We start from the raw sequence: 27,082 nt of genomic DNA, 5'->3' as shown, positions 1-27,082 counted from the left end.
ACCCCCCAGAAGTCAATGGAAGAGGAAAAGAAAGAACATGTTGAGAAAGCTGGGGATTTACTGAAATGGGTGTCAGACATCAGCAAGACCCTCAGCAAGGGAGAAGGAGAAAAGGCTGAAAAGGCAGACTTGCCTAAGCAGCAGGTACTCAAAGATTTCTTGATAGAGCATCACTTTTTTTTTTCTCTTTGTCCTGGTTAATATGCACAAGGATTTCCATAAATATTTTTGTGATACTAGAAAGATTTAATCTCACATTTGTTTCTGAGGGAAAGCTTTTAAAACATTAATAAAATACATTTACAAATATGAAAACATTTAAGAGAATAAGATATTTTGGAGCACTCTTAAGAAAAAAATATAGGCTGCCCTCTGGGATGTGAAGATCCTGAAAAGCGACATGTTCCGACTATAGAAGGCTGACATATCCAGAGGTAAAGTCAGGGCACAAGGTCACATATATAGAAGGAACACAACTCTGAACCTGGGAGCTGCAGAACCAACTGGGTATACAGCTTATATAAATGATCTCTGCCTTCTGCACAATGTACATTCAATTCTGGGTCTGTTTCCTCATCTTGCAGGAGTTACTACAGCGCTAGTAATACCCACGCTACCTTCAGTAAAGAAGAAATGGGAGTGGGGAAGGGATGGGATCCCAGACCAGTTTTCATTTTCTTAAAAAATAAAAATATTTTGAGTTGGAATAGGTGAGGGCTACTCTCATCCATTGAGCATTGGAGACAGTACATGAGTCTTCAGTTGAAGGTGGCTTCTTTTCTGCCTCCCACAAGAGTGCTATTTTTAGGGAAAGGTGATACAGAGTGGGTCTGCTGGGATCCTTTCCTATCCCACACTGCGCTCTTTGAGTGAGACTTTGATGGTCAGATTGCCTCACTTTATTTGCATTTGTTCCTTTGCTTGACTGTCAGTTAGCAAAGGAAGAACCCATTAACATGTTAAGACACCAGGGGGAGACAATGAGTAATATTTCAAAGCTTTTCTGATTGTCTGTCTAGGACTCAACCAGTGGGACGGGGACACATTTGAGTGGCCACATAAGGGTCAATGTTTGTATTGTGTGTAGCTGGTTCTTTTTCGAGTAGTGTCCCTATGGGTGCTCCATTTCAAGATGTATCCATACCTGTGCACGCTGGATCAGAGATTTTTCGTCAGCAATGTCCGAGGATCCATACTTCCATCCTAGACATCCTGGTTCTCCAGTATGAGGGCATATAGTGAGACGTGGAACTGCTGCCACTCCAGTTCTCTCTCAACTGCGTGCGGCTTGAGATGAGCATTGCAGTGTCCTCCAGCTAGCCTAGTGCCTTGCTATACCTCTCACTAACATTTCTGTATTTTCTAAGTATTTTTTCTTTTTTTTTATTTAGCACAATTTTCACTTAACAAAAGGGACAGGGGTTCCACTTCCCTTTTTTTGGCCTGAATTGTGCTTTTGTTTTTCTCAGGCCTTTGATCCACGGTCTTGAGTGCACGCTGTGCCCAAGAACTCAGGCTTTGAACCCTGCCATAGGTCTTTCCAAGGCAGCATTGGACATTAAAGCTGGCTTGAGTTGTCTCACATCCCCTCCAAATTCAAGATCTACTCAGGGTATAAGAACAGGTCTAATACACTGATGGGGGACAGGCTCAAACTCTTGTTAATGGAACACTCACTGACACCAACAGGATCTGAGTCATCCCCCTGTACACTAGATCCTCAGAGCTGTGGTGACCATCTCCATTGCGATGGTAAGCAAAGACCCAGGGTGCCCTTCAGAACCATCTTAACCATCAAAGAAGAGAAGGGTTCCTTCCCCAGAACAGGAAACGAGAAAGGGAAAGTCACCCGCTCGATCTAGGTCTCAGGAGACCTTGCATCTCATTATGCGTACTGCTGAGGCTCCCATCCCCTCTGCTATTGAGATCATGGCACTGGCTAAGAAGACCATGCCGCATACCAAGAAACTGTCTGGTAAACTGTTAAGCAGTACCTACATTGGCACTGAACTCTATGGCTTCAATAGATAAGGACTCCAGAGCCAGGCTGAAATCATCTATACCATTTCCAGCAACCAGACATAAAGGACGTACTGATTGTACTTCAGCACCATCTATGGTACCTCTAGATAGTCTGACTCCCGATATTTCCTACTCAGAGTCCCTGGTACTGTCCAGTCTTTTGACTAATGTGGAGCTTCAGATCGTGGAGCACCTGAGTCACCATTGCTGAGGAGTACGGAGAGAGACTCCGCACCAATACCGTCTCACCTGCCAGAGCCTACTTACCCTCTCCTACCATTTTCAATGATGTCTTGGCCCCCAGTCCCTGATAAACTCTTTGAGGGTACACAGACACATTTCCAGCCAATCCCAACTCAGCACCATCTGGTATCTTCCTATCAACAGTCATAGAATCATAGAATCATAGAATATCAGGGTTGGAAGGGACCCCAGAAGGTCATCTAGTCCAACCCCCTGCTCAAAGCAGGACCAATTCCCAAGTCTCTGATACCCATGCATTTACATGACCCCTTTGGGGCCCTGGTGCCAACTTAGCCACTGGTATTGACATCATTTGCCCCTCCAATTGGCACAGGACATGACTCCTCATTAGATTCTGAAGTATCTATACAGGATTTCCCTTTTCAACCTCCTTCACTCGGGGTACACTCTAGCAAGGAATACACCCAACCCTAGCAAGGATAACAATGGGGTCTTGCCCCAGTCCCTTACACCCCACCAAGGTGGGTGTATTGGAACCTCTAGGCCCCTTATGGTGATTAGTTTTACAGGGTACCATCTCATAAAAGGATACATCAAGAGCAACAAATGCCGCACTCTGGTGCCTCCACACAGCAGAATCATACAAAGGACAAGAGCTGTGGAGGATGAAACATTAGCTTCCCACAAATCCTCCTCATCACCAAATGAAGCTGTCATGCCTCCCTCACCATCTTATGCTGATGATTTCAAGGCCTTTCTGGACCTTACGACGTATATAGAGGAGATCCTATATATCCCATTGAAGGAGAAAGAACCCCAATACTCCTTGTTGGACATCCTTCATACATCTTGTCTGAGCAAAATCACCCTGCCCATTATTGATGCTCTGTTGGCCTGGGCACGTACGTTGTGGCAAACCCCAGCTACTGCACTGCCTATGTGTAAATGGTTGGACAAAAAGTATTACATCCCACCCAAAGGATCAAAATATTTATTTTCCTATTCTGCACCCAACTCTCTGCTCATGGAAGCAGTCAATGAATGGAATAGACAACATCGATTCCATTCTACACCTTCTGATAAAAAGCAAAGAGGATTGGACCTTCTGGCATGGAAAAACTTACTCCTCTGCTATGCCACAATTCAGAGTAGCCAATTACCAAACCCTGCTGACGAAACACAATTTTACAAACTATTCCAAATTTTCACCCTTTGTTGAACACTTGCCCCAGGGTCAGAGGGAACAAGTTCAAACTCTCGTAGCAGATGGCCAGACAATTGCCAGGACATCTCTTCAGCTCTGACTGGATGCCCCCAACACACAGCTGCTTGCTCCATGGCTGCAGCAGTAATCAGGTGCAGAGCTTTTTGTCTGCAATCCTCTGTGAGGTACAAAACATGATTGATGGTCCCACCCTTCAAGAGACCCAAGTTATTCAGCAATGCCATGGATGGGTCACTTCACTTTCTTAAGGATTCTGGGTGAAGCTACGATCTCTGGGCATGTTTACACTTATGGCAAAGAAAAAGTACAGCAGGCCACAGACGGCTCAACGATCTCACTCAGTCCACTACCAGCTCATGAGACCAGCCGAGCCCTTCAGGAAGAAGCCCAGGTTCTAATAGAAAGGACTGCCCTGTACTGCAACCTTCCAATTGGCAACATCTTTGAATGACCATTTTGACCCACTGATGAAGGGTCACAAACTCTTTCCTGTTCCAGATTTTATGCTTCACATATCCCCCCTCCCCCTGGTTGGGCCTCTCTCTCTCTCTCTCTCTCTCTCTCATTCCCTACCTTCCTGAGAGCTCATCATCTAAGAGAGGTGGATCTTGGAAGTGATATTTACAGATTACTCCATCTGGTTCAGCTTACTTCTACCTCCTCGCCTTCTTCTCTCTGCAGGGACCCCTCTCATGAGAATCTCTTGAGGCAGCAGGTGCAGCCCCTGTTAACACTGGGGGCAATCAAACCTGTGCCACCTGGGGACTAAGTCAGGAAAGGATTTTATTACATATATTTCCTGGTTCCAAAGAAAAATGTGGGATGGCAACCAGTTCAGGACAGTAAACAGCTTTGTCCACACTTAACAGTTCAGAATGGTAGCAAAAATTAGCAGTGATCAACAGGAGCAATAATTCCCGCTCTGGACCTAGGAGATTGGTTTGCTGTCCTCGACCTTCAGGGCACTTATTTCCATATAGCTATGCCTCCTTCACACAAATGTTACCTATGTTTTATGATGCACAGAGACCGCTACCACTATTGAGTTGTACCTTTTAGCCTTTGCACTGCTCGAATGGTCTTTATCAAAGTTCTGTTGGCTGCCACATCCCATCTTCGTCAGATGGAAATAATCATTTTCTCCTGCCTGGATGATAGGCTTCCGAAAAAGCTGGTCATTTCTCGAAGCACAGACAGCAACCAGAAGATTTTGTCTCTGTTCCACTCACTGGGCCGTCGCTTCAGTGTGGAAAAGTCTACTGTCACTCCCACCCAATGAACAGATTTCATCAGAGCTACTCTGGACTCCTCTACAGCCAGAGCATTCTTGCCCAAGGATGAGAAGAAGAACTCTTGCTTTTTACCTAGACAGGACTAGGTCCATTAGGGCTTCACCCAGACTTTTTATCTCTAGTGCAGGGTGCATGAAAGGACAGGCGACTTGCACTCAGATGGGTTGCATGATGCATTTTAACCTGGTACAAAGTCTCAAGGGTTCACCCACCTCCAAGAGTTATTGCTTACTTCACCAGGGTTCAATCTACCTCTCTTTCCCAGCTGAGAAACAAACCTATCCCAGAGATCTGCAGAGAAGGCACCTGATCTTTGATATACACGGTCTCCCAGCTCTACTGTCTTGTGACTCTTTCCAGAGCTGATGTGGCTTTTGGTGACACTGTTCTACAATCTTTGTCGAATCCACCTTCTCAACACTCTTCTCTATGATGGAAGTACTGCTCGGAAGTCTCCTGATCTGGAACACCCATAGGGACATCACTCGAAGAAAGAGAGGGTACTCAACTTATGTAGTAACTGGAATTGTTCGAGATGTGTGTCCCTGTGGGTGCTCCATTGCCTGCCCTCCTTCCCCTCTGTCTCAAAGTCTCTCATGGGACTTTCTTGGTTGAAAAAGAACTGGAGTGGTGGCAGATGCACCCCTCCCTATATACCCTTGTACCGGATCATGAGGGCATCTAATGCACAGGTGCGGACACTGCTGACAAAATACCTCCAATCCAGAGTGCACAGGCATGCACATATCCTGATGTGGAGCACTCATAGAGGGACACATCTTGAAGAACTCCAGTTACAATACAAGGTGAGTCATCTCTCCTTCAGAAGGAGAAGTGCACTTTAAAATAGAGAGTGATCTGTGCAGCCCTTTGGTGTTCATGGAAGCAATCCTGGGCTGGGCCTGGCCCTTTATGAGTCAGGTGACTACAATTTTGAAAAATCACAATTCGCTAAAAATTTCCACACCATTGTCAGAGACCTTATTTTAACCCATTCATAGATTAGGAAACCACTCTTGTACCTCAGGTAGCACTCTTAGATAACTGTTGGCAAATATTGGCTATTTAATGGCAACCAATGTATCTTCATGTCTTTCATATAGGGGAAAAAAGGGAGGGAGCAAACCTGGGGTCTGTTCTGTAGACCATCTTAACTACACCAGCTCTGTCCTATGCCCTCCCCTCCTTCTACTCACTTTTCAGAAATAACATGTACACTTTAAAGTTAAGAGGTTCCTACTTTTCTTGCTGGCCTGCATATCTGCTTCTCTCCATCCATTATATTCTGAAGGAGAGTCTCTTACAAGTGAAATGCTAATCAGTACACAAGAAGAGGTTGATAAGTGGGTAGTAGGAACAGTAGAAAAATTATGAATATTATTGTTGGCAACCAACCCTAACTTTTAAAGGAAAACAAGATGGTGAAGAAATGCATGGTTCTTGCCATATGCTTTCTTCTCAACATGGCAGTGAGTAGCTTGGACTCTGTCCAGATTAGAATCAGCATTATGCTAACATGGTTTCCTGGAGTAGTGTAGATAACGATAATTCATTATAAACCTGTTATTGCTAGTTTGTAAGCTACCGTGTTATATATTATATTAATATTATAACATGGTTGTAAGAAAACAAGAATCTCTCTCCACTCTGGTCAGAGACACTGTGCTACACAACCTTTTGTCTGTTCTTAGTGTTAAGAGACCTGATATAGTTTTTGACTTGCTTCATTATCAATTGCCACATTGATTATGTTCATAAAGTCAGACATAAAAATAGAGCACCTGGTCATCTGTACTGGGGTGTAGTGTAAGAAATATAGGGTGAAATCTCCTTAGTCAGCACCCTAAAAAGCTTCACTCCCAGTTAATTGTAAAATTTCCAGGGGGGGAGGGAGGGAAGCAATAGTTTTTTAATATATTTAGCTACCAAGTTGCTCGCTAGCCTCTGGAATGGGCCTTTGTTTCAGACATTTATTTAGTGCAGTTAATGGATGTAACGTGGTTTATGTGAATATAAATTTCCAGTTGTGAAGTCCCTTGTTCACTGCATGCTGCTTCCCTGCTCTCTTGGGGCTGATCTGGCTGGATGTCGTATGAGCAGCCTCAGGGTCATATGAATGTTTTATGACTTAGTTTAGTTTATTTAATTATCCTTTTAGATCAGAAAACACATAACAAACCAACATCAAACATAAAGCTTTGGCACTGTCCTTATTGTCGAGCTCACAAAGCTGTTCATGTAGGATATGCCGACCATGTAGTACAGATTTGTTTGTGTAGGACCAATGCTAGGGGCTTGTCGACACTACTGGTTGGATCGACAGGCATCGATCAGTCCAACTGGGTTGATTTATTGTGTCTAGTATAGACACGATAAATTGATCACTCTAGCATTGATTCCGGTACGCCACCTCAACAAGAAGCACAAGGGGAATCGACAGGAGAGCGTCTCCCATCAGTACACCGCAGTGAAGACACTGTGGTAAGTAGATCTAAGTACGTTGACTTCAGCTACATTATTTACGTAGCTGAAGTTGTGTAACTTAGATCGATTCCCCCACCCCACCCCACCCCGGATAGTGTAGACCAGCCCTAAGTGTTACTACGGTTTCATAGTCCCAGTTTAGTTTTTACTATTTGGTCTACGAAGTATCAGTTTGTAAAGCAGTGAGCTTAATGGGTGGGATTTTCAAAAGCACTCAGTGTTGGCATATCCTCCGTTCCAATTGAAGTCAACAGTAAAAGTCATTGGCAGAATAAAGCCAATGCTGAACGTGTTAGTAAATCCCAATCCACATTAATAACTACAATTTTGGGGTCTATTGTGACCTGTAAGCCATAGCTTGTAGTTGTGGCGGTTACAGAGGTGCACTATCCTGGGGATATTATGCATGTAGAAGGCATAATGTCCCGTCAAGCACTGAGGGAGCGCACACACAGCATCAGCCACTGCTACACTTCGTAACAAGGTGAAGCATGCAATCCCATGCCAGCTCATCTCCACGGGCTCATGTGGAAGGGGACTGGGGGCTGCTGCCCTGCCCCACCCTATCCCCTTTGGGTTTTTCATAGTTGGAGCCGGTACTACATTCCTCTTTGTCATAGCCATGATATTCAGGACACAATCTGTGACTTTCAGGTATTTTTTCTGAAGTCATGATCTTTGTCATCTCGGTCAGCAAGCTACTGAACAAGACTCTTTCATGAAATCTGCATAAGGTTGGCTTTCCATACGTCAGGTGTAGGTGAATACAGTTTTAAATAATTAGTTAAATGCTATTATATACTTTTAAATAAATATTGTAAAATAAAGGATATTTGGTTTCCCTAGTAATTGTCCATGACAAAGAGCTTAATTCTAGACAAAAAGATTTGTGCTGTGGGTTTCCACTTTTAAAAATGACAGTATTTTTGCCATGACAAACAACTAGCCTTATCTAGGCCTAGTCCACCCAGAAATGCCCAAAGTTTGCCCAGCATGGCTGGGTCAAAGTAATGGAGTTGTGTGTGTTGGTTACTTTTCTATTCTCTCTTTTCAGCCATATGCACTGTGGAGAACTGAATTTTGGTTGTATATTTTTCAGATTTCCGCTGATGAAATAGCAACCAGGAAAGAACAAATATCTGAGGCTTTGCAGACTACACAGTCATTTTTGGCTAAACACAGTGAAAAGTATGTTAAATTTTATCACAGCATTTTGTTAATATAACTGTAACTGAATTAGTGCATCATATTTGCTTATAAGGAACAGACTGATATTCTCATCTTACAGTTACAGTGGGTAATATTTTATTTGTTCTTTTTGTTTAGTTTAAATGTAATTGTGAAGAGAACTTGTTTAGGTGTATAAAAGATTGTACAATTGTTCAATTTAGATGGAAGTAGGGGGCTCAAAGCATTAAAGGTGTCTGTCCAATTATTAAACAATGTTAAACAAGGTTCAAGGTTTGGTATATAGAGACCCCAGTCTACTTAGTACCATGGCAAACACATCTTTAAAATCCATTTAAACTTTTATTAGAGATACAGATAGAAAACGAAGCTTCTGTCTCTGATGTTGACTCTTACTTGCAGCCTAACTGCCGGAAAAACACAGGCACAGCACAGGGTCATATCAGCCTCTCCCAAGACCTGGCAAACTTGTACCAGCATTGGGCTGTTTAGGGCATTTCTTTTAGCTTCCTCTTTCTGGTAACAGGCTTTCAGCAGTGTTTCAAAATATGCAGCCTTAGTGGCTACGCCAGACTCTTATTATACAGAAGGCAAAAGGAAGGAGATAGGAAAGAGAAGAAATAAGGTGGGGAAGGAAAAGGACACAGGGGGCAAGAGAGGTATGTGTAACAAATGTCTCACATCCTAAATGGTGTTTCAGGATTTAGCTGTAGCCGGTGGAATGGGAGTGTCATCTGGCTCCCTTTCTGTGGCCTGGTCTGTCAGGACATTTTTCAGGATTAGGATGAAGAAGGTCCAGGGTCCCAGGAGACTCTGGGGGTGGCAGCCATGATGGTGAAGCTCTCTCCAGTAGCCAATTTTTCTCCCTAAAGTCTCTTTTTGAGGATTGCAAAAGGGGCGCAACGGGGGGACTAGCTCACCCTCTCGTTATTTTGTCTACCTATTAGGAATAATTTCTGACACACTGATTTGGGTTTATTGGTTTCTGGGTTCCTCACTTTTCTTATCTATGAGGCATGATTTTAACACAGCCCTTGCATTATATCAGTAGGCATTTTTTTTAGTCTTTCTGAATTGTTTTTGTACCTTTTCCCATTTCCTATTAATATTTGTTGTTATAGGTTATTGTGACATTTCATGAACTTTCTCACAGTTTTTCCAGTTGAGCCCATAATTGAGGTAAATTTGGAAGCCCAATTTTCACAACAGCTCCCTGGATTAGGTGACACAACACATGACAATACTTTTACATTTATACAGCACCTTTCATTTGAAGGATCTCAAAACACTTTAGAATATTAACCAACTAAGATATAAGTTATATAGAGAAGGTTTGTTTCATCCATCAGGGAAATTAGTAGATGTAATATACTTGGATTTTAGTAAAGCATTTCCCATGGTTCTCATGAGTGCTTGCTATCAAAATGAATTCACATTGGCTTGTCTGATGATCAGTAGACAGTCAGAGGCATGGAAAACTGGCTGACAGACCATAAACAATAGAACTGAGGGAATAATTCACTAAAAGCATTTTTCAGTTAATTTTGCCTCATTTTCTGATCACAGATTGACTTGCAGTTGACTTAAATGTATTAATTATTCAGCTGTATCTGATGAATTTTTTCATACAACTTTTTTATCATATGTCTTAATATTGGCCCAAAAACACAAGTCAGATTTTGTTCTCATTTCTAAAATAATTATAGTATCTAGCACTTTTCATCAATAGATCTCAATGCACTTTGCAAAGGATGTCACTATCATCACCCCCATGTTACAGATGGGGAAACTGAGGTACAGGGAAGTGAGGTGACTTGTTCACATTCACCCGGCAAGCCAGTAGCTAAGCCAGAAATAAAACCCAGGTCTTCTGAGAACGAGTTCACCATTTGACTTGCTAGATCAGAGGTGGGCCACATCCGACATGCGGAACCGTCCTGCCTGGCTCCTAAGCTCCTGGTCCGGGAGGCTGTCCTTCCTCCCCCGCAGCCATGCCGCTGCGTGGTGCAATTCTCTGGGTGGCAGGGTTACAGAGCCCGGCCTGACCCGGTGCTCTGTGCTGCGTGGTGTGGCACGGCTGCCTGTCCTGGTGCAGCTGCGCTGCCAGCCACCGGTGCTCCAGGCAGCGCGGTAAGGAGGCAGAGACCGGGGGCGGTGTTGGACAGAGGGCATGGGAGTTTGGGGGGTGGTCAGGGGCGTGGATAGGGGTTGGGGCAGTCAGAGGGCAGGGAATGGGGATTGAATGGAGGCAGGGGTCCTGGGCAGGGCAGTCAGGAAGGAGAGGAGGGGTTGAATGGGGTGGTGGGGAGCAGTTAGGGGCGAGGGGTCCAGGAGAAGGGGTGGTTGGATGGGGCAAGGGTCCCAGGGGGGCTGCCAGGAAGGAAGGGGGGTGGGGCAATGGGGGGCAGTTAGGTGCAGGGGTCTGGGGGTGGTCAGGGGACCGAGAGCAGGGGATGGGTGGGTGGGTGGGGCAGGGTCCCTTTGGGGCCGTCAGGGAATGGGGGGGTTGGATGGGGCAGGAGTCCCAGGGGGGCCATCAGGGGGCGAGAAGCAGGGGGGTCGGATAGGGGGCGGGGGTCCGGGTCATGCCTGGCTGTTTGGGGATGCACAGCCTCCCCTAACCAGCCCTCCATACAATTTCAGAAACCCGATGCGGCCCTCAGGCCAAAAAGTTTGCCCACCCCTGTGCTAGATCATTCTGCCCCCCGAACACACGTACACAGAACTCACAACCAACAGAAAAAGCAGAACTTTTCATCAACTGAAGTTTTCAAATCTGATAATAATTGTTATTGTATCTATTTTTTTTTTTGGTAGAATGACGGATGGAGAGAGAAATGAAATGGAAAAACAAGTGAAATCCCTACAAGAAGGTTATAACCTATTATCTAATGAAGCTTTGAAACAACTACAGGGGGCACAAAATTTAGGGGATGAAAAGATGGAGGAAAAGGTAATAGCACAGAAAATGTTATTGTGTTTCTAGCTGTAGTACATTATTCTTTTGAGATTTACTGCATGGTTGTGGAACAATATATTAACAATGAAAGGAGAAACTGTATTTGATTGTACGTATCAATAAGCTGAAATCTGAATCAAATGACTGCAGTTTCTATATATTTGTATAATATATCGTAGTTTTACATGTGCATATGAACATTCTGTTCATCAGAACTTGCGTGAAGAGTCTTAATACCATGTGCCTTGCATGAATAAAGATAAACAAATCATCCATCTCTTAACTCTTCTCTTTAAAAGCCATCCTCTGATTGCTAGATAAGTTTGTGTGCTGCAAAAATATGACACCATAAAATAATATGGGTTAATCTCTGCCATGTACTCCCCCAGAGATATCCCAGAAGATATACAGTGTTCCAGATTTTCCTTAAATTCCAATTGGGTATATGGTTGGGACCACATACAGTAACTAGTTATGAGGTACCACAAGTACATTTTTTATAAACCAATCTAAATCTCGAATATGGAATTATATCAAAAAGGTATTGTAAAAATATGTGTGCGTATACAAGTAGAAGCAATGTCTTGTATAATTATTTTAAAATAATGTTGCCAACCTGATTACATGCTTTCCATGCAAACTAGTTGAAGTATTTGGGTTCTATAATATCCAATTCCATATGTTTGGGTGTCTGTGCAAAAGTGCTGTATGCTGTAAACATGAGTAGCATGGTCATTTTGTATCACATACTATTTTTGAATCTTCTAACCTTTCACAGACACTTAGAGCATGACAGATTGCCTTCCAGGTATATGTCTTATTGTTCACTATATAATCATCTATTCTGCTGCCTTCCACTAACCCTATTTATGTATGCAGAGCATAGGTTTTCAATTCACAGATGCATGTTGATTTTAAATCTTTTATTACATCGTGTGCTGTTGAATCACTGACATAGATCACTTGCGCATTTGAGCTGCTAATACTCACAGCATTGTCCCAGTCCTGGTAAGTATATGATTTTGTGTTTAATATGTATTCAAAAGCAAAAAAAAGTTTAATATGTACAATTATAAAATGACTTAAAATCATTCTTTATATTCCTTTTTAGGTGGATAAAGTTATTGCTGGTATCATTGATCAAACAACTGGAGAAGTCCTTTCGATCTTTCAGTCTGTTTTAAAAGGTCTAATTGACTCTGATACTGGCATTAGATTACTTGAGAATCAGCTGATTTTATCTGGGCTAATTTCACCAGAGTTAGGAATATGTTTTGATCTTGAAGAAGCAAAAATCCATGAACTTATTGATGAACAAACTCTACTGCAACTACAGGAATTAAATAATGCTAAGAAAATTATTTCAGAGTCATCATTCACAAATCTTCCAGCTGTAGCTGCTTTAGAACAAGGTATAATTCCAGAGACTCTTGCCATTAAAATTCTTGAGATTCAGCTTTCCAAAGGATATCTAGTTATGCCAGCTACAGGGGAGCAACTCACTTTGCACAAAGCTTTCCAGAGGAACTTGGTTTCGGCATCTTTATTTTCAAAGCTATTGGAAAGGCAAGACACATGCAAAGATCTCCTAGACCCCAACACTGCAGAAAAGGTTTCCCTGGAGGAGATGGTTCAAAGAAGCATAATAAGTGAAGAAACAGGGTTAAGACTTCTACCTGTAAGACCACAAGAAAGAGGTAGAATAACACTAAAATGTGGAAGGAAGTTAAGTATTTTGAGAGCAGCCCATGAAGGTCTCATAGACCGTGAAACCATGTTCAGGTTGCTGGGGGCTCAACTACTTTCTGGAGGTATAATTGAACCAGACTCAGGGCATAGAATGTCTGTGGAAGAAGCCATGAGACAAGAGTTGATTGATCAGGACACTGCTTGTGGTATTCTGACTCATCAGATTCAGACTGGTGGGATACTATGTCCAAATTCATCCAAACGCTTAACTGTAGATGAAGCCATACAGTGCAGCTTAATTTCATCTAGCAGTGCACTCTTGGTACTAGAAGCACAGAGAGGCTTCATTGGCCTCATTTGGCCTCATTCTGGTGAAATATTCCCCATATCTACTTCTTTACATCAAGGGATGATAACAAATGAACTGGCAAGCAAAATACTAAATGGCAGGCAAAAAATAGCTGCAATTTATATTCCAGAAACCTGTGAGGTACTCAGTCTGGATAATGCTGCACAGTTAGGGGTAATAGATGGTAATACTGTATCTGTTTTGAACAATATAATTTTACCTGATAAAATGCCTAACATGGAGGATTTAGAGTCCTCTTGTAAAAATGCTGCAAGATGGTTATCATCTTATGAATTCCAGCCATCTGCATTTCATGACTACAGACAGGAACAAGAAGTGTCAGGTACAGAAGAGCCCATGCCTCATAGTGTAGAGCAAACTAAAAAATTATTCATGTCTTATCTGATGATAAATAGTTATATGGATGCAAACACAGGGCAAAGACTGTTGTTATATGATGGAGACCTGGATGAAGCTGTCAGCATGTTGTTGGAAGGTGATGATTCTGCGTCCAGTACTGATGTGACTAAAGAGGGATTTAGTAACACATATGTAAAGTCAAAAAGAACTGATCTGAAACAACCTGACAATGTCATGTTTAATAATGTCACAAGCAATGTCCTGCATGAGTATACAGGTGTACAGAATACTTTTACTGACAGCAACTTAAAACAACCTGAAGAAGATACTCAGAATAATAAATGTTCGGAGAGAAATGATTTTCACAGTACAGCAAATGTCTTTAATGCTAATGGTTTTGAACAGTCAGAATGTACATTGAATTCTTCGTTGTCTAAACCTGAAGCAGAAACTGGAAATATAGTGTGTAGTACTCAAAACCCTGAGAAAGAGAATGCATTCAAAAGTTTTCAAGGATATCCTGAACGAACACAGATGGAACAGTGTGAGCATGTGTATCAGCAAGCAAACTCTGGAAGTGTAGAAAGGCATCTTCCAAAATACTCACAAGGATACTCTCACCTTATTTCAGGAATAGATCAAGACATACCCAGCATGCCTGATGGAAGAGAGAGCCTGGGTAGGGAAAGCAGGACTTTTAAAACTTTAGAAAATCCCTTGGGTGTGGATGATTTGTCTGTTAATAGTGAAGTCAGTGCAGTTCAAGAAAACAATCCAAAGAGTGGTCCTCACATTTTGCAATCTGATGATGAGAGTACGTTAACTGATAAAGATATGAAAAAAATTGATTTTCAGAGAAGTCTCAATTCATTCAGCCTCACAGATATTGAAAACAGACTTCTAGGAGAATTTTCTGGTAAAGTATTAGTGAGTCAGAATGTTTGTAATGAGCATAAGCATGGCATACCACAGTCTAAAGAGAATGAGTATGGCAGGCCATCCCTTGGGGACTGTACCAATATGTCAGGTGGACCACTCCTGGAAGACAATAGTGATGTGCATTACAGGCCTCTGTTGAAAAACAGTACTGATACATGTGTCAGGTCACCACTGGGAGACAGTACCGGCATGCAGGGTGGGCCCCCCATTGAGGATACTAGCGATGTTCATCGTAGGGCTCTGCTGGATGACCCTACTGATACACCTAGGGGGCCATTGCTGGGAGACAGTACCAGCATGCATTGCAGGCCACTTCTGGGAAACAGTATCAGTCTGCACAGTGGGCTACTGCTAGGGGACAGCGATGCTATATATGGCAGGTTACTACTGGGAGATAATAGTTATAAACCTGGTGGTTTGCTGCTGGGAGAGAGTGACGGCACTCCACAGTGTGAAAATGACTGTTTGCATCATGAAGATGAAGATGATGCCTACGACACTCCTCAGGTTGATGATGAAGATGACGATGCCTACGACACTCCTCAGGTTGATGATGAAGATGACGATGCCTACGACACTCCTCAGGTTGATGATGAAGATGACGATACCTCTCAGCTTGAAGATGATGATACCCCAGAGCCTGACAACATACCCTTAGGTGTCCAAGAAGAAAGAGACAGGCTACTAAATGTGAGGGAAGAACTAAACACTTTTCAAGATGTGAGTAACACTGGAGATAGTGTCCTGTGTATTAGTGAAGTAAATCAGACAGATTCCTTTGAGATGATAAATATGGCTTCAGGAAGTGCTGGAATGTTGGAAGCCATCTCTGAAGAGGAGACAGAAAGCCTAGGAAAGGTGAAAGATAAGGAGCAGACACTACCAGTCATGAGAGAGAGTGAAGAAAGTGAGGAGAGCGGCTTTAGTCCCTTATTGAGATTGCATGAAACTGAAGTGCAACGAGACCGATATGAGGAATGTGAAACGCAAGCAAAAAGTGACTCTAATGAGGATGAGCATGAAGAAATTCAGGAGGAGGAGGAGGAAAATTATGATTATATGGATTATGAAAGTGATAGTTATGGAACTGATGACGATGACGATGATGATGATGAAGAAGAAGAAGGAATAATGGATATTTATTACTCACAGTGTCAGGATAAAAACGTTCGTGTCCAGCTGTTCTCTTTTTCCAAAGAAATGGAAGATAGTGATGAATGTAATCAGAATATTGATGCCTTGGATGGTTATCTTCTTTTAAAACACATGGCAGGTGATAATATTTTGCAGTTAGATTCCAACAGTCAAAAAAATAACCTATGCTCTGAAAAATCCAATTTAAAAAAATATAAAAATGTGTCTGATGTTTCTGAAGAAGGATATCTTGATCTTACAGATAAAATCAAAGAGGAAGGACAGCAAGAAACTGAAAGTGCTTCTGAGGATTTGGTAGAAAGCAAACATATGTTAGAAGATATCACTGAAAATATCCAATCTGAAAGCATCATTGGCACTGAATGGATGTTATCTAACAGTGAAGAAAGTAACCTCACACAGCATATGACTCTAATGCCTGATCTTGGCACGAATGATACCATGGCAATAAACCAGGCAATCATTCAGGAGGGATGTGTGTGCGCATCCCTGTCTACTATTGCTAAGCAAGCTGCTGCCGCAAACATTCAGACTCAAATAGACTTCCTCCCTTCAGAAGATCTGTTACCAGTTCATATCATAATGAAAAACGAGAACAATATATCTGTGCCATGTTCAAATTATGAGCAAAGACAGAACACAGAGGAAGACATATTCATGAAGCACATGTCAAATAATGTGACTGGCAGAGAACTGCTTAAGGTAAATTCATCCCAAATGGATAAGAAAGTAGTCAGATATGTGCCTCATGTGAATGACAGTGATGGTCTAGGTTCTCTCACTGACTTAGTACACCCAGTCACAAATAAAGAACTTGGTCAAATAGAAAAAGGTATTGAAATCCCTAAACAAAATATAAACATGGCGACTATTATAAAGGAAAGTCATATCCAGGAATTAAGTAAAAGTCCTATTCATATGGAAAGCCTTGGAGAAATATTTGATGGAACTATTAAAGCAGATTGTGAAATTGCTGTTTCAAATGAAGAAAAAGTAAGTGTTAGACAAGCCTCCAGTGATGCTAAATCAGGACATTACAGTGACTTTGATACAGGGAAATCAGATGAATTTATGGAAGAGTTTGACCTTTCTTCTTATTTAAAACAATGTGCAAAAGGCATAAAAGCAAAAGATATTTCAGAACTGAATAAGGCTGATTCTCCTTACCTTAAGGAAGGTGAAACTCACGAACAATATATACAGAATGGAAGAGAGTTAGTGATACCTGACTATATTATTGATATGGGAGCAGGGCATCCAAACGAATTAAACTCTAATGCTCAATCCTCTCCTCTAACAGTTACAGTAAAGTCAAAGGGAATAAATGTTACCAAGGAAAATGAGGCTATCATCTGTCAAGAAACTGATAAAGTTCTTAAAGACACTTCAGAAAATGACATGATATTTAGTCATGAATTTGCCTTTAAGAAAGCTGACACAGAAGGAAGTACTGAGAATGTCCAGGAGTCAGAGGACAGGGCTGAAACCAGACATTCTGGGAACCATAGAGGGGCAGCAGACTTTTCTTCTAGATCTTTGGGTAACAAAGGTGATAGATTGGATAATATTGTGCAGAAGAAATGTGAAACACTGGTTTGTTACAATGGAGTAAAAAACATTACGGAACAGAATACTTTAACCAACAAGACTGATTTAATTGAAAGTGGTGTCAGGAAAGAAAAGCCTGTAGAATCATTTCACAAAGAAGTGATGCTCCCGAAAGACTTGCAAATAGAGGAGGGTATATCACATTCTTCTGAAGTATCTGACACATTAATTGAAGATTTAAAGAATACTTTGAAAAAGAAATTGAAAGATGGCCATGTTTTCTGCAAGCAGGAAGGTGAACCTTTAAATTACTCTGACACAAAAGTTTTAATGCAAAATTTACTTAAAATGATTAGTCACACACACTTGGAGAATGAGACTTCCAGTGAGTCAAATATCAAGCAAACACATGATGACATTAGCGCTACACTTATGGCTATCCCTTCGTGCATAGATCAAAAGGACTATGATAATCTTCAATTAACTTGGCATGATAACAGGAGTCCTGACCTCCTCCTTGATATACTGAAGCAAAGCCACTGCAACCAAAAGACTGATAATCCATATGAAACAACAAGTGAAGAAGCCCGGAATGAAAGAGACCAAGAGGTAAAAGCTACAGCTCCCAAACTTATTACTTCTCAACTTGAACAAATCTTCCAAATCCCACCTGGAGATGAAAGTTCATACAGATTGGAGGAATCGATGAGTGATTTGGCAAAAGACTTGTTTACCATCTCACAGGCTGCTGATATCCCCACAGATGATGAGTGTGTAGGCAAAGCAGAGGAGCTTTTCTCAAGAGAACTAACAGAATTTGGATCAGAAACTCTCAGAGGGAATTCACTGGTTCACAGCACAGCTGTTATTTTGAAAAATAACCAGCAGCCTGAGAAGTCAGACAGTCCATCCAAAAGCTTTTCTGAGGATGTTCTGCAAATGAAAGAAGCTGCCCCAGAAGACAACCCAGTAGGCGTGGTAAGTAACAACTGGCACAGTTACACATTTTTTCTTAAAGGAGTTGCATGCATCCTTTTAAATATTGGAGATCATTATTAAACCAAAACAAAACCAAACAAACAAACAAAAACACACCCACATATCAAACACTCCAATTGTAAATTTAAAACAAATTGTAATGAAAACAAATGTTATGTTTCTCTATTAGATCAGAAAGCATTTTCTGATTGTTAAAACTTATTTTCAGAAGTTCAGTGGAGTACAGCAGTGTTTAAAGTATACAAAGAAACTGCGAGGACATTTGACAATGGTTCAGAATATGAAATTCCACTTAGATAATCAGCAGCCTATTAGTAACAACTTGGAAATGCTAAAAACCCAACTTGAACAATTAGAGGTAAGTATAATATATTTCTTATTTCTATGGTATACTAAGAAGCACATAGATAATACAGTGCAGGATGCTATAGAAAGCCCCAATATAAAGAGAGAGATCATGTGGTTCAGATTTTAAATACAATTACATGAATTTACTTTTAAACCTGTTTCTCTTAGTAAATTTAATGCATCTTGCTTATATTTTGTTTGCAGTCATTTGAATCAGGGCTGGCTACTTTTGCTGTTGTTCTAAAAAAAGATATGAAGTTGACAGAAGAGTTTTTAAAGTCTCTGCACAAAGATGGTCCCAAAGAACAACTTAAAGAACTAAAAATAACCTATGAATATTTACAGAAGGCCTTTTTTGTGGTCTGTGATATGTCTTCAAAGCGTGCAAAACAAATAGTCTTTGCTGTTGACTCTGAAATGGTATGTTTCTATTAAACGATTTTTTGTGTGTGTACTTGCTTCACTTTACTTTAAAGTAGTTCAGTTAAAAATAAATATTTTGTTTTGGTTTTATTTTAACATAAATTAGGTGTCAGATTTTCTTTCATTTAATATCAGATTTGGCTGTTTAGACAATAATACTGTAAATAAATATATAACTTTCCTTTCTAGTCTAAGCTTGCAATATTGCATCAGGAACTTCTAAGCAGACTTCAGAAGTTTTCAAACTGGATCACAGAAAATAGTAAAACTGTGAACAACCTGACAGTGGATATTAGTGGTATAGAAAATGTGAAGCAAAGATTACAACTGCTAAAGGCAGGTATCATTGATGTTTAATGATAAAATAGTGTAACTAATTATCAGAAAAGATAATGTAATGTTGGCTCTGCTTACATCTATTGTAAGAAATCTGGCCCCATCTGAATGTGTAATGCAGGACTGCAACCTATCCCAATTACTATAATTACATCCAATGCTTAAACTCCAATCTCTTCAATGAGTTTAATGTACATTCCCAAAACAGCTATGGAGGGTGCTTTAAAGAAACAAAAAATCCAAAACCATGAATTCACGTGCCTCCTAAACACCCTCTTCATGTGATACCCGTTAAGACGTGAACAGAACCAACTGTTCAAATGTATATATGGAATGTAAAATGTACAGTGACTTAATTGGGGTTTGAATAGGGTTGCATGGGTGTAACTGAGGGCAGAATTTGCCCACAGGGTGGGGAGGAGAGTGGGGTGTCACTCTAGGTTGCAGAGGAAGGCAAGAAAGCCAATTGCAGGAAATACCTTCAGTAAATATTCTCCCATTTCTAGTTTTTGCAGAACTGCTCCTCCAGTTAGGTGAATGACTCCCCAGTAGTACCTGTTCAGTGTTGATGGTCAGTCAGTCAATCCTCTGATGTGCAAAAATAAAAAGGCAAATAAGGAGAAGACTTTGAGCACCATCATTATTTGGAACTTGATATATAAACCCCTGATCAAGAAGGCAAAACATGCGAAAACCCAGCCAGTTGCCTTGTCTTGGAATACAAGTTTTTAGGTTAATTCTTTCCTTTGGTTAAAATTTTCATCAAAAACATAGTTGAACATTGAGCTAGGGATAGTATTATTTCTCTCTGAAATATGCTTTATGAACACTGAAACTTTCTTTACGATCAGTCATTTCCCCTTGTTTTATTTACAGAACCATTCAAAAGAGCTTGGCTGTATGAAGATGCAACTGGACTCCATAGCATTTGATGTTCAGTTCTTCATTTCTGAACATGCCCAGGATCTTTCTCCTAATCAGAGCAAACAGCTGTTGAGGCTCTTAAATAGCACTCAGAAGTGTTTTCAGGAAGTACAGGAAACCATCACATCTCAGATGGAAAGTTTAGAGGGACTATTACGGACAGCACAAGATCTTGGTGATCAGAAGGTTTGCCTTTCTGTGACAGTGTGTGCTTAGTGTTTTATCAGTATAGATGAGGAATTTGAATATTAATGTGTGATTATGTCATACCAGAAATGAGCTGCTTGGGAAGCATTGTCTATAGGGTTAAATATGTTATAATATCCTATACATTTTATTATATTTGCCTTCATTATTCTACAAAGACTGTATCAATCAAGTTTGATAAATAGTTGTTATGGTCTTTCTGTGTTACGCCCATACTTTTTAGTGCTATCATATTAGGAAGTGGTTGGATACTTGAGTTTTCAGACATCATTATCGACACAAAAGCGAGGGGATCAAGTCTAGTATTTCTGTCAGACTGAAGGAAAAGTATTTGTGATTGCTTATAATCATGAATAATGTAGCAATTGTGTTTGTAATTAGCTAAATGATTACAGTCAGGGCTGACTTAGAGGAGGCCTCAGTATACCTGTACATCCCTTCCTCTCATAGAAGCACAAATGTAAGTCTCAGAAGTCAACAATTCACCCACTACTGATGCATTAGGAAAAAGTTACTTAGAATCCTGAGGCTTTGTAACATTCTAAGGAAGATGTTGCCAAGGTGCTATGGCAGAGAAATATATAAAAATGGGTGAATGAGAAGCATCTATAAGAATTTGGTAACAATAATGATCCTGCATGTTTTTTTCTTCTGTATTGCTTAAAAGATGCAAGCATTTTCTGCTCAGGTAACATGCATACCAACTGAACTAACACACCCGTCACAACTAACCTCTGTTTTGGTATCCTTTTTCAGAACTAATAGTGTTTATCACAGATTTCAAGCAATTCAGAGATGTGGATTTTCACTTCTGTTGGTTGGAGGTTTCATTTGTACACGTATGCATGGCCAGATTTCTGCTGGGCAATTCCATCAATACATGATCTCTTTTTACTTACAGCATATGTAAGGTTTATGATCCATAACTTCTATATATTCACCTTGCTCAAACTGTGTACCACTGCTATCATGTTTACAGCATACTTTTAAAACGATTGCCTTGCAATATTGTTGTTTAAAAAGTAGTTTGTAAGGGAGTTTCTGATGATTCCTGTGCAGAATTTTGTGTTTTATTTTTGCTCCAAATTAGGATGTGGCTGAGCAGCAGCAGGAATACAAGGAGAAACTACAGGAAATATGTGATCTCTTTACACAAACAGAAAATCGACTCATTGGTCACCAAGAAGCTCTTGTTATCGGAGACAGCAAGGCTGAGTTAAAGCAATACCAAACCAAACAAGAGGTGAAAACTTGACTAAACAGCAGCAACCTTAGTAATCTTATAATGTATTTTTGATTAGTTACAGTCCATAAAGAAACAAATCTGAGATTAAATTAAGAAGACTAAGGCAGGTTTTAGGTCAACAATAGCAAGCACTGACTGCATGGTGGAAATGTAGAAACAGGAACTGGCTCAGGATCTCATGCTGGCCCTGTGCAGAAAAGAATTATGGCACTACTGATAATGTGCTTGGTTCTCTGCAAGGAGAAGTATTGAAGAGTGATTTCCAGGTTTGTTATGTAACACCCTGAGTCAGCCAGTTCACACAGAAATTTTGACAGCAGCAATGGAGGTGGCCTCTCAGTTTGCCCAGTGATTTGGAAATCAGCACAATACCCCTGGGGACAGAAAAACAGGACAGAGAGGGAGGGAAAGAGGGAACAATAAAAAGACACAAAACCATGCCTTGTTGACTGAAGCCAAGGGATTGAACCTGTACAGTACTCCCATTCAGGGTGGCTTGATAAAAAGCAAATGAATAGACTGTCCTGCGATGTACTGTATACTTTCAGAAACAAACTTGTAGCATGCTTCAGATCTAACATGTGATTCTGCAGTTCCAAAGCATTCTTGTCAGATGTGAGAAAATCACATGTAAGTGAGCCCAAGCTTATTATGCCAAAATCATATGTCACCTTTATAACTGGAAGCATGGAGTGTTTATTCTGCTCACATCGTTATTGAAACTTCTTTGTAAAAGGATTCTGTACCATCTTTTTTTCCCCATAAATGCTGTCCCTCTGGTGATGGCAGCAGATTTCCTGGGTGCCTTTTTATAACTTTTTTCACTGTGACAAATTTCCTGCTCTGCCTTGGTGGGTCTTGCGCTTATTGGCGGATTTGCTCGCCTTGGAGCTTCACGGCAGCCCTCAGCTTGGCCTTTTTTCTGAACCCCCAGTCCAGGTCGACTCCTCCTGTGTCTAACCAGGAGTTCAGAGGATTTGGGGGGAACCCGGGCCCACCCTCTACTCCGGGTTCCAGCCCAGGGCCCTGTGGAATGCAGCTGTCTAGAGTGCCTCCTGGAACAGCTGTGCGACATCTGTGCGACAGCTACAACTACCTGGGCTACTTCCCCGTGGCCTCCTCCCAACCTCCTCCTCCTTTATCTTCACCATAGGACCTTCCTCCTGATGTCTGATAATGCTTGTACTTCTCAGTCCTCCAACAGTCCACATTCTCACTCTCAGCTCCTAGTGCCTCTTGCTCCCAGCTCCTCACACACACACCACAAACTGAAGTGAGCTCCTTTTTAAAACCCAGGTGCCCTGATTAGCCTTCCTTAATTGATTCTAGCAGCTTCTTGATTGGCTGCAGGTGTTCTAATCAGCCTATCTTAATTGTCTCCAGAAGGTTCCTGATTGTTCTGGAACCTTCCCTGTTACCTTACGCAGGGAAAAGGGACCTGCTTAGCCTGGGACTAATATATCTGCCTTCTGTTACTCTCCTGTAGCCATCTGGCCCGACCCTGTCACATCACGTTCAAGTTATAATCTTGTGACAATATGTACATCTGAAAGCTTTTTGTTTGGTTTGTTGTTAGGCCCTGTCCTTGTGCCAAAACTTAAACTTTTACTCTGTTAATACTGAGGGAGAATTCCCATTGACATCAGTTAAGATCTTGCCTCAGTGAGGACTTTAGGATTTAGCATTTTATGTTTTTTATTATTATTTAATATTTATATTATAGTAGTGCATAGTAGTCCCAGGGAGATCAGTAACCCATTTTGCTGAACAAAGGTAGACTCATTCCCTGAATCTAAGAGTTTATAGTCTAAGATTACCAGCAAAATTCCAAGGGAAAGAAAGAGGGATAGACCAAATTATTATGTACAAATATGTATTTGCTTTATAAATATCCTCTATCCACAACTGGCCCAAAGCCTAGCCCTCATTTCTTGATTGATGTCTTGTGGGCATCATGGTAGAAGCAGATCTTGGGAGGGGATTTGAAGGAAGAAAAGGTTCCTTATGGATCAGTTCAGGGAGAGCATTCCATGTATAAGGTGGGGTATGGAAGAAAGCTCAAAGATTTTGGGGGGGAGACGCTGTATCTTATTTAATATAAAATATTTACTGTGCCCAAAGGAAGGGCATCCAAAATATTTGTTAGTGCATTAAAATGAACTGCTCTTTCTCAAACTAAGTATCAAAAAACACTGCAAAACCCACAAACCCATGTGAGAGTCCAAAACTTTTTATCTGGTGGCACCATAAATATCACCCTGCTCTTAAGGCCCTTTGGCTTATGATTCTCCCTATAATCCTTTACATTAATGTTGACCTACTGTGCCAAATTCAGAAATGAGGTGTAAGGGTTGAGATGTAATTACATGTTGGTAATTGGATGTGAATTTAAGTGAGTCTAAAACTCTCTGTGGCAGTCTAGAGGGAGTCTAAGTTCGTGCAACACACATATTGAGAGGAAGGGACCAAAAGAAGGTAGACATCAATCAGTTTAGACTCCCTCTAGACCTGCTTCAGCTCTGGACTTGTCCCAGGACTATTATGCAGAAATGCATTATTACTATGGTCTATGGAATATTTGACTTATCCCACTCCAGATTGTTAAATGAGTTTGTCTTTAATACTTTTAACAATAGACTTCTTTGCTCTCCAAACTAATGACTGTTACCACACTTTTAATCTCTCAAGCTGCCAGGGCTCAAATATGAGATATTGTGGGGGGTCAAAATCACATCTGAGAAACAAAAGCATAACTCATCTGAACTAATTTATAGTAATAAAAGTGCATTTACAAGAATGTGTGGGATAAGATGAGTTAGGCTGTCTCTCAGTGAAGGACTTCTGAGAAGTTTGAAGTGAAGTACAGGTAGATAATTTATCTACCTTCTTTTGTTGTTTTTCCCCCCAAGGAGTTACAGAAAGATATGCTGGCAAGTGCACAGGCACTGGCAGAGATTGTGAAAAACACTGAGATGTTCTTGAAAGAGAATGGAGGAAAGCTGTCACAAGAAGACAAGACTATTCTTGAACAGAAACTTAATGAAGCTAAGACAAAATGTTTGCTGCTTAGCCAGAAGGCAGAAGAGTCCAAAAAAGTGCTGGATAAAGCTGTGACAACAGCTATTAAGCAGGAAACAGAAAAGGTTCTTATGCAACAACTCTACATCTTTATTTGAATTTTTAAAAAGTCTTGGGGGAATAGTCTTTCCCCTTATTACATAGAGAGATGAAAGTCATATTTTACTTGGGTGACTATCAAATAATTAGTGCATATTTGTTTTACAAATACAGCAAATTCTCAATGTGTGAATTAACAGTTATTTTCAGATTTTAACAACATATTTTTATGTTCAAATATCCACATTTGAAACTATGTAAAAGCTAAAAATGATTTCAGATTTCAAACTCTGAGCTTTCAATGTGTAGGTTGCTGCCATAGAACAACTGGAAGAGAGTAAAAATACGATTGAAAATCTCTTGGATTGGCTGTCAAATGTGGATAAGGCAGCAGAGCATGGGGACGAGAAATGGACACTGGCAATAGAACAGAATGGAACCCATATTAAAGAAGGGGATGTAAAGGCTTTGGAGGGAGAAGAGGATGAAGTCAATGGTAACCTGTTGGAACTTCAGCAACAGACTGAAACCCATGTGGATGGCAGAGTAAAACCTACAGACAATAACCTCAACCAGCAGTATCAGAAAGTCAAGGTACTATATGCACATGTTACCAGCTATGGCAAATATTCAGCACTTAGGTACTATGGTAATAGGTTCACTGAAGTCAATGAAAGCCTTTCTATCGGGCTTCAGAGAAATACATAATGTACATTGATAGATGTTATATGGAGACGGCATTAAAAAGTGTCAGTGTTCGTCAATTACCACACAGGTACCCAGTTATTTCCTGTTGTAAGAATGGGAGAAACTGCAGTGTTCTCAGTGGCAAATGTTGACATCTTAATGGTGATCACAGTGCCCTTTATTTTCCTAGGCTGAAATGAACACAGTACAATGTTTACTGTAGATAAACAAAGTACTGTAGGCAAAAATACAGCTTCATAATCTTTCCTGATCCTTGTCAAAGATAAATTATTTGGTCTGACATGTTTCCCTTTGCTGACTGAACACTGATTGCACACTGCTACCGTTATTGGATTGTTGAGATTATTAATCTACATTATTCTCACTTTAAAAGTGACAAATTCCCAGAGGGTAAAGCACCATATTATGAAGGCTTCAGCAGGAGTTGCAAAACTCCACAACACAGCAATATTGAGATGTCTGCTTCAGCCAGCATATTTAATTATGACAGCCTTCTGTATGCTTAGATACAGTTTTAACAGCCCAAAGCCCTTTTAGATTCCGAGTGATGGAACTGATGAAGGATCTGCAGAAATTGATCAAAGGAACACTCCGTATTTTGGAATAGCTTCCATGTAAAACCTTCTTAAAGAAAATGGAAGTATAGGTGGTTTTGTTTGTGCCTATTGGTGCTCTTTAGAAAATAGCATTAACAGAGGGCTCAAATCTGATCTTCGATAACTGTCTACCGCACATATATGGAGAAGCACCTTAGCCCATTTTACAAAATACATAGTCATTGTTTCTATAGGAAATGAGGCACTTCAGGAACTGAGGTGTTTTAAAATATATGGTCTTTTTTCCCCCAGAGCCAAACATGTTTTACATCAGGTTCTATTAGTGTGTATTTATAGCTCCTGTCATTTATTAGTTTTAACTTGGTGAAATATATATGGTATGTAATGTGTATGGATGTTTCATGCCATAGAATGGCAATTTTTCTGTAAGGAAAGATTTTTATAAATCTTGAGAACTATTGATTAAAATCCAAAAATGGAAATATAAAAATTAGCAATGACTTTTATTCACTCAAAATACATAGGAAATATCTATTCTCCCTTTGGTATATCTGACCCAAAACTACTGGTTAGAACCAGTAGCTACTGTGTGTGTGCAACAGGTAAAGGAATACTTACACTTATTAAAAGCTGCCCATCATTTAGCATGTTATATAATGAATCCTATCTTGAGTGATCACCCATGGAATGAGGAAAAAAAAGATCTGGGGAAAATTTAAATTGGTTGTTTCTGATGGGGTTTGCCTGTCGATGGCAATCCATGCAAGTCACTTCACTGGGTTGTGTTAGAAATATAGGGCTGG

At 40.7% G+C, this 27,082-nt stretch overlaps 1 protein-coding gene across 17 annotated transcripts in view; it reads left to right on the top strand.

The window, feature by feature from the left end:
• DST (dystonin) overlaps positions 1 to 27,082 on the top strand; it is a 485,843-nt gene that overhangs the window by 315,048 nt on the left and 143,713 nt on the right. For 9 of the 17 annotated variants that reach the window (XM_075126480.1, XM_048845239.2, XM_075126489.1 and 6 more), the window contains 11 exons: positions 10 to 144; positions 8,327 to 8,415; positions 11,233 to 11,368; positions 12,486 to 18,392; positions 18,622 to 18,771; positions 18,966 to 19,181; positions 19,374 to 19,520; positions 20,397 to 20,630; positions 21,742 to 21,894; positions 24,807 to 25,040; positions 25,324 to 25,608. In XM_075126480.1, the coding sequence (XP_074982581.1) occupies positions 10 to 144; positions 8,327 to 8,415; positions 11,233 to 11,368; positions 12,486 to 18,392; positions 18,622 to 18,771; positions 18,966 to 19,181; positions 19,374 to 19,520; positions 20,397 to 20,630; positions 21,742 to 21,894; positions 24,807 to 25,040; positions 25,324 to 25,608 (7,686 nt within the window). The remainder of the gene's footprint in view (positions 1 to 9; positions 145 to 8,326; positions 8,416 to 11,232; positions 11,369 to 12,485; positions 18,393 to 18,621; positions 18,772 to 18,965; positions 19,182 to 19,373; positions 19,521 to 20,396; positions 20,631 to 21,741; positions 21,895 to 24,806; positions 25,041 to 25,323; positions 25,609 to 27,082) is intronic. The other 8 variants (XM_048845229.2, XM_048845227.2, XM_075126483.1 and 5 more) reach the window with 2 other exon arrangements.

This window comes from Caretta caretta, chromosome 3 (assembly GCF_965140235.1).
Source record: "Caretta caretta isolate rCarCar2 chromosome 3, rCarCar1.hap1, whole genome shotgun sequence".
Lineage (NCBI taxonomy): Eukaryota > Metazoa > Chordata > Testudines > Cheloniidae > Caretta > Caretta caretta.
Note: the sequence above shows the minus strand (reverse complement) of the source record. Positions and strands in the feature narration are given on the sequence as shown.